Here is a 15,155-nt window from a genome sequence, read left to right as displayed (position 1 = left end):
CACATGCTGCGGAGCGGCTGGGCCCGTGAGCCATGGCCGCTGAGCCTGCGCGTCCGGAGCCTGTGCTCCGCGGCAGGAGAGGCCACAACAGTGAGAGGCCCGCGCATCGCAAAAAAAAAAGAAGACAAAGACATCACAAGAAGAGAAAACTACAGACCAATATTCCTTACTAATATAGAGAAAAAATCTTCAACAAAATCATAGCAAAGTGAAACCAGCAACATATAAAAAGAATTATACATCATGACCAACTGGGCTTTATTTCAGGAATTCTAGGGCAGTTAAACAGATGAAAATCAATATTATATACCATATGCTATAGCCTGAATGTTTGTGTTCCCTAAAATCATATGTTGAAAGCTAATTCCCAATGTGATGATATTAGCAGGTGGGGCCTTTGGGAGATGATTAGGTGGAACCCTCATGAATGGGATTAGTGCCCTTATTAAAAGCGGCTCCAAAGAGATCCCTCGCCTTCTTCCACCATGTGAAGGAACAATGAGAAGTCAGCAGTCTGCAACCTAAAATAGGGCCTTCACCAGAACCCTACCATGCTGGCACTCTGATCTTGGATTTCCAGCATCCAGAACTACGAGAAATAGATTTCTGTGGTTTATAAGCCACCCAGTCTGCAGTGTCTTGTTATAGCAGCCCAAATGGACTAAGACACCATATCAATAGGACAAAAACTACATGATCATCTTAGTTGATGCAAAAAAAAAGCATTCGACAAAATCCAACACCCTATCATAATAAAACAGTCAGCAAACCAGCAATACAGTAGAGGGAAACATCCTCAACCTGATAAAGGAGATCTATGAAAAACTCAGAGCTAACATCAGACTTAACAGTAAAAGACTGAAAGCTTTCTTCCTAAGATCAGTAAGGATGTCTGTCTGCTCTTACCACTTCTATTCAACATTTAACTGGAGATTCTAGCCAGGGCAATTAAGCAAGAAAAAGAAATAAGCTGGATTGGAAAGGAATAAGTAAAGCTATCTTCATTTACAAATGGCAAACATGTGTATAGAAAATCCTTGGAAATTCACCCAAAAACTATTTGTTAAACAAGTTCTGCAAGGTTGCAAAGTACAAGATCCATATGCAAAAATCACTAGTAATGAACAATCCAAAATGAAATTAGAAAATAATTCAAGTTACAACAGCATCAAGAAAATAAAATACTTAGGAATGTATTTCACAAAAAGTACAAGACATATCCTGAAAGCTACAAAACAATGCTGAAAGCAATTAAATAAATGGAAACACATTCCAGATGATTTAATATTGTAAAAATGACAATACTCTCTGAATTAGCCTGCAGATTCAGTGCAACACCTATCAAAATTCAGCTAGTTTTCTGCAGAAATTGACAAGCCAACCCGCAAAGTCAAATAAAAATGCCAGAATAGCCAAAACAATCTTTACACAGAACGAAGTTGGAAGATTCACACTTTCTGAATTCTAAGCTTCCTACAAAGCTATAGCCATCAATACTGTGTGGTACTGGTATAAGGATAGACATATAGATCAGTGGAATAGAACTGAGTGTCTAGAATATAGATTTATAGGCAATTGATTTTCAACAGGGGTGTTGTGATATATAATATGAACTATATATTTGGTCTTTGTCCACCATTCCCAGCACGTAGCTTCTAAAACCCTTCTAATTTCCTATGTAAAAGCCACAGAACATCTTTTATTATAGTACTTAGGTTTTGTTCCCAGGTCCTGAAATAGCTCCAGAAGGATAAAGGTGAAATGAATGTCTTTTGTTATTCACAGCAAGCCCCTTTCAACCACACCAGAGTTTACATTAGTGAAGTTGGTGACTTTTAGAAAGCTCCGAAAAATGGGGGCTGGTTGCCTGGAGAACCACCAAGTGCTTTGAAGGTTGGAACTTTCAGCTCTCCCCTCCACCTCTGGAGAGGGGAGAGGTTGAATTAATCACCAACAGTCAATGATTTAAACAATCATGCCTATGTAATGAAGCCTACATGAAAACCCTAAAGGATGGGTTTCAGTGAGCCTCTGGGTTGGTGGACACATGGAGGTGCTGGGAGAGTAGTGAACCCAGAGAGGGCTTGGAAGCTCCTTCCCACATCCCTTGCTCTATGCATCACTTCTATCTGGCTGCTCCTGAATTTTTTCCTTTTATAATAAACCAGTAATATGGTAAGTAAAATGCTTTCCTAAGTCCTGTGAGCTGCTCTAGCAGATTAACTGAACCTGAGGAAAGGGTCATAGGAATCTACATTTATAGCCAGTTAATCAGAAGCACAACAATCTCCAGGTAAATAGTGTCAGAACTGAGTTAAATCTGTAGGACACCCAGCTGGCATCTGGACAACCTCAGAATTGCTCGGTGTGGGGAAAAACTCCTGCGAATTTGGTGACCACAAGTGTCAGAAGTAAAGTACTCAATGAGCAGAGTATTAAGAGTAAAGGAGACACACAGGAGGGTGTTCTTCCTTTACAGGTATTTAGACAATCCAATGGGAAAAGAAAAGTCTCTTCAAAAAACAGTGCTGGGCCTCTCACCTTCTGAGACAGCCCACACTCTGTCTGTGGAGTGTGTTCCTCCCAGGGCCACTCTCGCCTTTTGAGACAGACCACATTCTGTATACGGAATGTATCTGTGTATCTCTCTAAATAAATCCACTTCTTACCTATCCAAAAAAAAAAAAAAAAATGGTACTGGGACAACTAGGTATCCAAATGTGAAAGAACAATGTTGGACCCTAGCCACACACTATATACAAAAATTAACTCAAAATAGGTCAAAGCTCTAAATGTAAGAACTAAAAAGGTATACACAGGATAAGTAATTGTGACCTTGGATTAGGCAATGGTTTCTTAGATATGACACTAAAAGCACAAGTTATAGAAGAAAAAATAAAATGGAAGTGATAGAGATTAAAAACTTTTGTGCTTCCAAGGATACCATCAAGAAAGTTAAAAGACAACCCACAAAATGGGATAAATGTCTGCAAATCATATATCTGATAAGAGACTCGTATCTAGAATATATAAAGAATTTCCAGGGGCTTCCCTGGTGGCGCAGTGGTTGAGAATCTGCCTGCCAATGCAGGGGACACAGGTTTGAGCCCTGGTTTGGGAAGATCCCACATGCCGTGGAACAACTAGGTCCATGAGCCACAACTACTGAGCCTGCGCGTCTGGAGCCTGTGCTCCGCAACAAGAGAGGCCGCAACAGTGAGAGGCCCGTGCACCGCGATGAAGAGTGGCCCCCGCTCGCTGCAACTAGAGAAAGCCCTCGCACAGAAACGAAGACCCAACACACCCAAAAGTAAATAAATAAATTTATTTTTAAAAAAAGAATTTACAAAACTCAATAGTGTAAAGACAAATAACCCTATTTCAAAAATGGGCAAAGAATGCGAACAGATAGTTCTCCAAAGAAGATATATAAACAACCAATATGCACATGAAAAGATATTCGACATCACTGTCCATCAGAAGAATGCAAATCAAAACCACAATGAGTTACTGCTTCACACCCACTAGGGTACCTATAATCAAAAAGACATAATAACAAGTGTTGTCAAGAACACAGAGAAACTGGAATCCTCATACATGCTGGTAGGAATGTAAAATGGTGTAGCCAGTTTGGAAGAGTCTGGCAGTTCCTCAAAACGTTTAACCTATGACCCAGCAATTCGACTCCTAGGTACATAACACAAGAGAACTGAAAGCATATGTTCACACAAAAACTTGTACATGAATGTTTGTAGTAGAATTATTTATAACAGCCAAAAAGTCAGAACAACTGAAATGTATATCAACTGATGAATGCATAAACACAATTTATATCCATATGTACAGAAAAGAGTTAACACAGGTGGGACTGCTGTCTTTTGAAAGACTTGATTGTAAGAGTTGTCCTTGGCTGGTATCTGGGAACATTATTTCAACAGTGTTCCTAGCATTCTCTAAATGACAAGGGTGGCTCAGCTGTTGTTAGCTTGTGCATTGTTTATACAAATAATATGGTTTATGCTGAACACATGCTTTCCTTCTAGGAGTCTGGAATATGGGTACACATCAGGCAGGAGACCAACTCCCAGTAAAAACTCTGGGCATTGAACCTGTTAATGAGCCCCCCTGGTTGGCAACATTACAGAATTGCTGTCATAACTCACTGTAGGAAAATTAAACATGGCCTGTGTGGCTCCACTAGGAGAGGACCCTTGGAAGCTTGTGTCTTGTTTCCTGTGGATTTCACCCCATGTACCTTTTCCCTTTGTTTCCTTTGTAATAAATCAGAGGCTAGAGTATAACTATATGCCGAGTCCTATGAGTCCTCCTAGTGAATCATCAAACCTGGGAATGGTCTTGGCAACCCTTGATCCATCATACAATGAAATATTCAGCCATAAAAAGGAACGAAGTATTGATAAACAACACAACATGGATGAACCTTGAAAACATCACACCCAGTTTAAAAACCCACACATAAAAGGCCATATACTATAAAAATCCATTTACATGAAATGCCCAGAATAGGCAAAACCATAATGACAGAAAGTAGATTATTGGTTGCCAGGAAGTGGGGGGAGGAGAGAGTGGAAAGTGACTGCTAATGGGTATGGCAATTGCAATTACCAAGAATTAAGTTATTAGAGAAACTGACAATAGTCAATTTCTTTGAGGAATGAAGAGGACTGACCTGGAGGGGTCTATGGATGACTGACCAGTGGTACAGATTGGTAAGATGAGATTCAAAGATAGGGGGTTTAGGAAGAAGGGAGGGAGAAAGGTCTAGAGGCAGTAATGAAGTTCACAAGTGTTTTAAAATGTACCTGGGGGGAGTTCCCTGGTGGCCTACTGGTTAGGATTCCGGGCTTTCACTGCTGCAGCCTAGGTTCAATCCCTGGTTGGGGAACTAAGATCCTGCAAGCCACGTGGCAACAAAAAAAAAGTTACCTGGGAATTTAGGTTTATTCAGGTATGGTGAGGCCAACTGATCAGGAGATGATTACCAGTGAATAGTTTACAACTTACAGTTCACAAGAGGAACGGGGAATACCATGCCAGGTAGGGCCACATGGGGAAGCAACAGGGTCTATTTAGAGACAAAACGGGGGGGGGGGCAAAGCATAGGCAAAAGTGGTTTTTGTGGGAAGGAATGGGTGAGGCAAGGTAAGCAGCTGAGCAAGTTTAGGATTAAATAGTTTGAGTAATTTGAGGGAGAGGGGGCTCTGGGCTATAAGGGTGGTCTTTAATTGTCTGGTACCTGGCTCTGGGATGGTTAGGGAAGAAGAGTGTTGCCTTCTAGAGTATAAGAAACAGACAGAAGAGGTGGGTGTAGGAATGGATTCAGGATTACTTGGTTTGCATATCAAAGGCATGCTCAGAGAATTAGCTAAATCTGGAAGGGGCAGTCTCTCCCCAGTTAGTGAGGCCCCAGATGCCAAGTTACAAATATATATAGTTAATATTACAAGACACCTATTCCACCCACTTCAGCTGTACTAGTGTAAGGGATGTGGGAGAGAAAATAGTCACCACCTGAGAAAGCTGTAGGGGAAATGGAATCTTTTATACTGTGCTGCTGTTCTATGTGTTTACTTGAGTGACATTTTATACTAGCAGTTCCCAGTTATTGATGTTAAATTGAAAATTTAAAGGTCTTCCCTTTTTTCTTTCCTTTACACACACATGTGCACACACACACGTGCACACACACACAAACATGCACACACAACTATAATGTGGTAAGTCTTAGGAAATCAAAGATTTTTATTGAATTTTAATCATGAGGTCATAAAGCAGGAACTACTTTCCAGTGCCAATCATTTGAGCCATATCTGAAGACACGGTACATAAAAAATTTCTTCGAAGACTGTACTTACTACGCTAACTTAAGTGCATAGCAAAGGACCCTACAATAAGTAGCAATAGGACAGAATACTTCAAAATCTTTATTGGTTATTTAAAGAGAAGGATGTGTATTGAAGATACTAATAAGGACTGCATTTCATACAATAAAAATTTTAAAATCTATGTTATCAGAATTTTTACTAAAAAATGTTATCTCAATACTCCACATTATAATCCTCTCCTTATGCTTTATATTAACAGAGAAATTTCCATACAATCTGCCTTTTAAAAAAGGGGGACGTATACCACAAGCACTTTCTATACGCAAGACACTGATGAGATACCACTGGGAATGCTCACATGGATGAGATGATCTAATCTCAAGGAGCTTACATAACCACAGACATACTTCACTAACCTAACACAAAACAGAATGTGATTAAGTGCTTAAAACAGAGGATTGTGAAGTGCTAGGAAGCACAAAGCCATTTACTCCAATGTCCTTGTTCTAAACATGAGAAAATTGAGGCTCAAAGAAATCATAAAACAAGGTAATGCACAGCCAGAAGGCATATCTCTGTCTTGTTGCCAAGTCCAGTGCTTCCTCCACTCTACCATACTGTCTCTCATTCAATCTTTTTTTCTAACACTTTTAAAGACAACAAATAAAGGATAACATTAATGTAATTTCTCTTTCTCTAATATATAAAAATTTGACTTTTCCCAAGCATCTTTTTCTAAACATACACTCAATAGCTGGAGAAATGTATAATATCAAAGGGCCACTACTATGAATAATACTTATAATGTATTCAGTGCTTACTATATCTCAGGTCACTGTGCTAAGTGCTTCATAAGCATCTAATTTAACCCTCCCAACAACGCTATGAGGTAGGTATTATGTCCATTTTTCAGGTGAGGAAACTAATGTAAGTGATCAGTCCAAGTTCACTCAGTTAGAAATGGTAGACCTGGCTTGACCACAGAGCCTACTCTACAACAAAGCTACTATACCACCTACTAGAAAAACAAAAGTGTATATTTTAAAATTGATGGTTGGAACTCAGTGATGAACCTATTATGATCTATACTGGAAAATGATGATGATTTTCTAAATTGCACTTAAAGTATTTGTTTAAATTATAGTATGGCATACTGTTCTTACAAACAGAGGAAGCCAAGGTTTTTCTGTTTATGCTTATTGGAGCTTCATAAAAGAAACTCTGAAATAATAAAAACAGATCATTCAAGCAACTGTCAGAGCATAAAATGAAGAAAAATACACCAAATCACACACATATACTTAAAGTTTAATTATCCAAAAAGAATTTTCAACATTAAAGTCAACATGATTTTGATTATAGGCAAAAAGTATGTCAGCAAATAACTAAAAGACTAGCATCTAAAAAATACCTAGGATTCAGGACATAAAAACACAAAAATCCAACTCTGATTTCTCATAAAAGTTAAAATGATAATTGGCACTGGCATTAAGGACAGACATACAGACCAATGGAAAAGAATTTAGAGACTGGAAATAAACCCTAACGTTTATGTGTGTATTAGTCAGCTTGGGCTACCACAACAAAAATCATAGACTGGTGGCTTAAACAACGGAATATTATTTCTTACAGTTCTGGAGGCTGGACGTCAAGATCAGATGCCACCATGGTGAGAACTCTCTTCGTGGCTTGCAGTCAGTCACCTTCTCACTGTACCCTCACATGGCAGAGAAAGAGAGAGAACAAGCTCTCTGGTGTCTCTTCTTATAAGGGCACTATTCCTATCATGAGGTCCCATCTAAAGCTAATTTACTTCCCAAAGGCACAATCTCCAAATACCATCACATTAGGGAGCAGAGCTTCAACATATGAATTTTCAAGGGAAACAATTCAGTCCATAGCAATGGGCAACTGATTTTCAACAAGGCTGTACAGACAATCCAATGGAGAAAGAATAGTCTCTCCAAAAATAGTACTGGGACAACTAGATATTCACACACAAAAGAATAAAGTTGGTCCCCTTCCTTACGTTATACACAAAAACTAACTCAAAATGGATCACAGACCTAAATGTAAGAGTTAAAAGCATAAACCCAAAAAATTCATAGAACAAAGTATAAGAATAACTCTTTGTGACCCTAGAATAGGCAATGGTTTCTTATCTACAATAGCAGGAGTACAAGTGACAAAAGAAAGTTAGATAAACTAGGCTACATTAAAAATCTAAAACTTTTGTGTTATAAATGACACCATCAAGAAAGTGAAGACAACCCACTGATTGGGAGAAACTGTTTGCAGATCATATGTCTGATAAGAGCCTAATATCCAGAATACATAAAGATCTCCTCTAACTCAATGATATAAAGACAAATAATCCAATTGAAAAATGGACAAAGGATGTGAATAGACAGTTCTCTAAAGCAGATATATTTCTCCTCTCTCAGGATCAATCTCAAGCAGAAATTAGCCTCTCCTAATACTAAGCCTCAAAGACTCTAATACTAATACTTAGCCTCTACTAACACTAATTACTAAGATAATATGGAATTTAAATTAGAAGGTTATAAAATAGATATGAAAATACATGAAATAAAAACACGCACATATGTTTAAAAAATAAGCAATTACATATTAGATTTAAATATAAGAGAAAAAAAGATAAAGAAAGCACTTACTGTAAAAATATTCTAAATTCTGAAGCTTCAAAGTTCTCCACAGCAACAGGTTCATGATTTGTTAAGTTATTTGTATGTCCAACAGTATGAAAATAGAAATCAGGAACCCTTGCTAAAAGGACTGCTTTGTGTGCTTTGAACAAAGTACAACCTATTGAGAAAGTGACATCTGTATGGACTTCTTCTCTTAGAAGCCTATAAGGAATAAAAAGGAACCACAGTTTAATTAGTGATGCTTAGAAATATATAATATGCCCGTTTTTATAAAATAAGCTTTAAAAATAACACATAGGGCTTCCCTGGTGGCACAGTGGTTGAGAGTCCGCCTGCCGATGCAGGGGACACGGGTTCGTGCCCTGGTCCGGGAAGATCCCACATGCCGCGGAGCGGTTGGGCCCGTGAGCCATGGCCGCTGAGCCTGCGCGTCCGGAGCCTGTGCTCCGCAATGGGAGAGACCACAACAGTGAGAGGCCCGCGTACCGCAAAAAATAATAATAATAATTTAAAAAACACATAAACTAAAAATACAGAGATAACAAAATAAAGTTAGTATGAAAATGAGTTTATTCTCAGTTCATCCAAAGAACCTTGTCTAACATTAGTTTAGAAGGCAATTTTCTAAAATTTATAATGAAAACAAAGGTAATTACACTAAAAGAGTAAGACTATTTTTTCAAAAAATATCTTTTCCTTTTAATTCCTTCTACCAATAAAATTTATCTTCTGCTACTTATGTTGATTTTCCTTTATAATGTATGTACTTTATTTAGATTTATTTTGGAAAGAGAACACAAAGTAATGTGATTGTTGACTATTGAATCAATTTTTAAAAATCTTACTAAAACAGAAGCAAAAAAAGTAAACAGTCAACACCACCAGCAAACCACACGCAATAATAGACAATCCAGTCTAGAAACTGGTACACTGCACTTTGACTATTGTTAAATACCAAGTCTGAAATGCAGGCTTGGCTGTCAAGAATGTGACATTTAAGCCCTTTTCCATTGCCCACCCCACAAAAAAATAGAACTATGCTCTAATCTATTATTAAAACGATGGACTCGAGGAAAGCCCATTCAAATCCCTTTACTAATGTGCAGACATAGTTATGGTAAAGCTCACATGTAAAGTGATAGAAGAACAGAAATCAGCATCATAATAGAAACTGTCACAATGTTTTTTGTGTGGTAACTATATATTTCTGCTCTGTAAATATTAAATAATACTTCATATAGTATAACGTTATCATCAGCAAGTTATGTATTCTCAGAGGACTTCTGTATTGCAGGATATAACTGGCAATCACACTAGTACACTACAGGAGGTCCAAGTATGGATAAAGATATCCATTACAGTGAAAGCTTAGAATGTTGCCACTGACACTCACTCCCCCAAGACCCAGTTAATGGCTCCTTCCTCTGATCCCTCGGTACATACCTCTATCACAGCACTTCTGTCACTGTATCATTATTATTTTTATAATAATAAAATTATATTATTTTCATATAACTAAAATATATTATACTCAGACAATGAACTCTCCAAAGGCAAAAAGTGTACCTTCATTAGACAGCAAGAGCTCAATATCTGCTTTTTTGGATTTGGCTGTATTTTACCCTAAACAAAACAAATGCTTCAGAGCACAAAGCTTTCAGAACCTTGGAAACAATGAGCAAATAGAGGCATTTTAGCCAATATTTTAATCAATAAATTATTTTCATAAGCGATTGTTAAAGTTATGCAAGAATGTATTGGTCTCCCAAACATTAATAAAAACTCAAATTGTACAATACAAATACACCATTTATTCCTCCTTCCCACCCACCTTCTACCCATCCCCCACTTCTCCCCAAGTGAATAAACAAGCATTGCAGCTGGTAGACATACAACTGTCACTAGGGAATCTGCGTTGTTCATAATAGATGCTCATGAGTATTCGTCAAATAAAAAAAAGTTAATGTTTTAAAAAATGTTAATGTGAAAATACAGTGCTTTTTATTTTATAAAACTACCTGTATCAGTTATAAGCATATTTTGTTATCTGTTACAAGTAATAATATCTGACTCAGACCTGCTTAAACATTAAGGAGGGTTTTATTGGCTCATCTAATAATAAACTCTAGAGGAAGGATAGGCTGGAGCAAAGGCTCAGTGGTGTCAAGGCCCAGCTTCTTTCCATCTTATTTCTCTGTCACCTACTGAATTCACCTATCTAAAGCATTTTAGACTACTGATTAAACCCAATTCTCACTAAAAATTTATTGAGCATGTACCATGTAGGAAGCACTGGGGACATAAAGGGGACTAAAGCATACTATCTGCCCTCAAGGAGTTTGTAGAAGAGTATGGAGACCAGGTCTAAAAATTAAGGCGTGTGATATATTCAATAGGACAAACTAGTAAATTTTTTTCAGGGACAGACATAAGAGAAGATCTTATAGAGAAAAGGAAAACCAAAAGGAATTTTAAGGATTGAGTAAGAGTTGGTCAAGGAAGCAAGGCAAGGTATGGGGGAGCTCCTGCCTCCATGCTCCTTACAGAGGTTTGTGTTGAGTGTGGAGCTACAAACTGGTCAGCAGAGTATTGAGGGGATAAGAAGTGGCAGATGAAGCTGCACGGATAAAGATGAATAAGAGACAAAGAGCTTAACTGTATCTTACAGTTGAAGGGGAATGATCAAATAGTTCAAAACATGGGCAATTTTATTTTTCAGAACATCTCCTGTTAGTTGTGTAGAAGGGGAATTACGGGAAAATGAGAATGAAGGGGAAAAAAACTACTGCACAACACAAATGAATGATGTAGAGGGTGTGAGCCAGGAGAGAATCAATGGTGATAAAAAATAAGGGATTAACTTAAAATATATTTAGGTAATAGACTGGCAGGAGTTGGTGACTGGAAGTAGAAGGTGAAGGGAAGGGACTAACCTAGGATGTCTCTCATATTTAGCTTAGACAACTGGGTGCTGGTGATGCCACCAGCCATTGAACTACATCTGCTATGCCAACTTCCCTCTTAAACTCCAGACTTATCTTCATTTCTCCTGGATATGGCTTCCTGAACATTCACTATACTCCTCCCTTTCAAATGTCCTAAGAATTAGCACCATCTTTTATGCTTCTCTTTCCCTGTGTTTCCACGTGTAATCGTTTCCACGTGTAATTCACAAGCCTGTGAATTGCACACAGGAATCCGTTTCACCTTGTCCGTTTTCACTGCCATTATGTATCCCTTGACTATTACAAAATCTCCCAGTTGGTTTCCTTTTTTTTTCAATTTCTTTCCTCAATTCAAGATCTAATTATGTTCATCCTCTATTTAAAAAACATCAATGTTTCTCCACTGCCTCCAGAATACATTCCAAATTCTTCACTGAAGAGTCTCTACGGTCTAGTCTTAGTTTACCCATTCACCCTCATCTACTTTGCCTGCCATACCCACAATCCCCTTCCAAATAAACCTACCAAATTGTACCACATGTCCCTGATGCTCTTAGTCACATCTGAATGGACAACAGACTGAGGCAAGGTTAACCATTAGCCAATGTGGTAGTTAAACAAGTGAACTCTAGCAGAGATGTTCTATAATAATCAAGAGCCAACTGATCACACTCTTAAGAGAGTTTCAAAGAAAATCCAAGGTAGAGTAAGAAAAAGGAATGGGTAAGGAGAGAAGCAGAAATGAAGGAACAAAGTTACTGGAAGATCATTTTGCATAACTACAGAACTTTAGAGAAGGTAGACTGACTGGGTCCATATTCTGGTCATGAGACCTTGGGCAAGTCACTTTAATGTCCCTGAAGCCAGACTGCCAAGGTTCTTACTCTGACTTCACCACCTCTTCTCTAAGGCTCAGTTTCCTTATCTGTTAAATGGGAATAACAGCAAGATTTACCTCACAGGGGAGTAAATAAAACACTGCATGTCAGCCCAGTGTCTAGCTAATAATAGGATGGCAATAAGAATTTTTATTACAATTGTCTTGAACAATGGTCCATATCTCAATGAGGTCCTATTGTACAATTGCTGTCATATCCCAAGCAACTTTCCAATTCTACACCAGAGCTGGCTTTTTGACTATTGAAGCTGTTTCCTATTTTTTCTCACTTCTCCATATATCCTATTGCCTCAGGTAACGCAGAGGAGTCTCTGTTCCTTGCTGTTTGAAGCAATTCAATACAACTTGCTTTCCCAAAATAAATGAAGCTCTTCCAAATCTCTATGCCTTTGTAAAAGCCATTCCCCTTGTTTAGATACTCTCTGACTTCTCCCTTCCTAATCTCTATCTAATCAATTTGTAATCAATCCCCAAGAGATCACTCAAACATCACCTATAAAACCTCCCCCAAATCACCTCAGTCCCCATTATCTCTGTTTGGCTATTACCTTTCTCAGTAGAGTGCAAGCACAACACCAAAGTCATGTCTTATTAATCTTTGATTTTCAGAACCTAGTACAGTACTAGGTATATAGTGGGTGCTAGCTACTTTATTAATATTTGTAGAATAAAACAATGATATTGCTGTGCTTAAAGAAGATTACTTTGGCATAGCATTCAAGGTGGCTGGGTAAGTATATGAGATTTTTTAGTTGTTTAAAAAAAAAAAACACAAAAACACTTTTGCTTCTAACAAGAACTTGGGACTTCAGGATCCTATCCTTTAATTGCTGCTAGGATGAGGATAAACTGTTCACCTGCTATACTTATGACCTCATTTTCTTTATATAAATTAGATGTATTATCTTCTTTAAATTCATGACACTTCAAGGCTCACAATACAGCCAGAATAGAGCCACTGAAGAGGAGTACCTCATCCTTAGAGATTCATCCTAGAAACAGAACAACTTCACTCTCATTTTTTTTTAATGTTGTACATCAATTCCCCCAGTGGTGGAGACAAGGCAGAATCTCTCATAGACAGGCCCAAATTAAAAGGAAATTTATTTGCTTTATAAAGTTCAGTTTATAACTGGTGGAGCCTTAAGTGTGGGCAACAGTAAGCACTTTTTAAATGTAGAATGCTGCACAACTGTTATTAATAGTAATTATGTTTACACTAGTTCAATAGTTCTCAAAGTATGACCCAGGGCAGCAGCATCACCTGGGACCTTGCTAGAAATGAAAAAATCTCACGCTCCATCCCAGACCAACTGTATCAGAATTAAGGTCTGGGTCTCAGTAAATCTAAGCTCTCCAGGTGATTCTAATGCACACTAAAGTTCAAGAATCAGTGTTTTGGTGGAAATGGAAACTAGCTAGGGAATATTTCCAAGCTTCATTTCCTTTATAAACTGAGATGGCGTTCCTGGATTCACTACAGCCTCTCCATTTGCTAGAGTCCTCATGGGAACTGGGAATTGCTGGGAGTTGCTGCGGGCTGTAGAGTATTCTAGGAGGAGAGGGGAAGCCAGGTTGCGATCAGGAAGTATTTCTACGATAGCATTTCTGCTAAATCGTTTAAAGAGAGCTCAGAAGAAAGAGACCTCCAACGCTCCAGTAATCTGATCCATTTTTACTCATTCTAAATAGATACTCAAAAAAATTTTTTTTAATATATACTCTTCTACCTAATTGTATCATTTTTCTTAGAATTGTTTGAGCTTACAAAAAGTTGTGTAAGTTTCAGGACCACGAAACCTGCATCCACCCCGACATTAGCGAGTGTTTCAAGACTTAAGCCTACCCGTGTTATTTTGGCATAAACTGGTGCTGCACAGAACTATGATGGTAATTTTGGTTTTCTTCTTGAATCTGGTACGTGGTCTCCGAGGTGCTCTGGATTGGTTATATAGGGCGAAAGAACCCGCTTTGTAGTGAGGAGACAGGTGAGCGTCCTGCAGTGGCCTGAGGTGAGGAGGACAAAGCAGGGAGGGATGGAGAAACCGAGGAGCCAGTTTCTGGTACGGAGGTGGGCGCCTTAAGAACTGAAGCAGCCTGAGTTCCCGCCTCCTCCTACCTGAGCAGATCCTGGCTGAGCTGCTCCGACACCATCGCCTTCAGCCGGCGCCGCTCACTGGGCCCCTTCCTTTGCAAGCCCTTACTGCAAACTCCAGGGGACTCCAGAAGTACCACGGGGGCCACGCTATCCTCCCCACAGCGGGCCATGTTCCACAAAGGTACGGCGGCGCCCCGCAGGCCCAGTACAGGGTCTCACTTCCCCACCTCTGGAAGAAACGGGCGTTTCATACCGAAAGCTCGGCTCCTATCCGAATCCGCCCCCTAAAGGAAAAGGCTGACGCCTCTCGTCTGTTTGTTGACGGTCCCTTATGGCTGCCGAACCTCAGTCCCGGAGAATCTCGGAGACCCGGCCCGCGCCGGCACGTGACCCAGGAGGGTGTGCGCAGGCGTAGTAGCTCTGTTTTAACTCCGCCAGCAGGCGCTCCGCGCAGCCCTGCCCCGGGAGCCAACTGTTATGCGCAGCTAACCAGGTCTGCGCTTTATCCCTGTCCCTCTGCTTTCCAGTTGGTGCTAACCAGTCATTTAAATAAATGTTTTATCGAGAACTGAGTTGAAATCAACCAGTGCAGCCTTTCAGCACTTTGTCTTCCTAGGGTGTCAGCGCTTTTTTCCCCAGGAAAGACAAGTTCACTAGACCTTTACTGCGGCGAGTCACACTCCTTCACTTACTGCTTTG

At 39.2% G+C, this 15,155-nt stretch overlaps 1 protein-coding gene across 2 annotated transcripts in view; it reads right to left on the bottom strand.

Moving 5' to 3' along the window:
• The window catches only part of BTBD8 (BTB domain containing 8), an 88,596-nt gene extending 73,759 nt beyond the window's left edge, over positions 1 to 14,837 (bottom strand). The window contains exons 1-2 of one of the 2 annotated variants that reach the window (XM_082613379.1): positions 14,478 to 14,837; positions 8,522 to 8,716 (exon numbers count right to left, since the gene is read on the bottom strand). In XM_082613379.1, coding sequence (XP_082469505.1) covers positions 8,522 to 8,716; positions 14,478 to 14,626 — 344 coding nt within the window. In that variant the 5' untranslated portion in view covers positions 14,627 to 14,837. The remainder of the gene's footprint in view (positions 1 to 8,521; positions 8,717 to 14,477) is intronic. The other variant, XM_082613380.1, reaches the window with a different exon arrangement.
• Between the last annotated feature and the right edge of the window lie 318 nt (positions 14,838 to 15,155).

This window comes from Mesoplodon mirus, assembly GCF_964341445.2.
Source record: "Mesoplodon mirus genome assembly, chromosome: 3".
Classification (NCBI taxonomy): domain Eukaryota; kingdom Metazoa; phylum Chordata; class Mammalia; order Artiodactyla; family Ziphiidae; genus Mesoplodon; species Mesoplodon mirus.
This window is presented reverse-complemented; position numbering and strand designations above follow the sequence as displayed.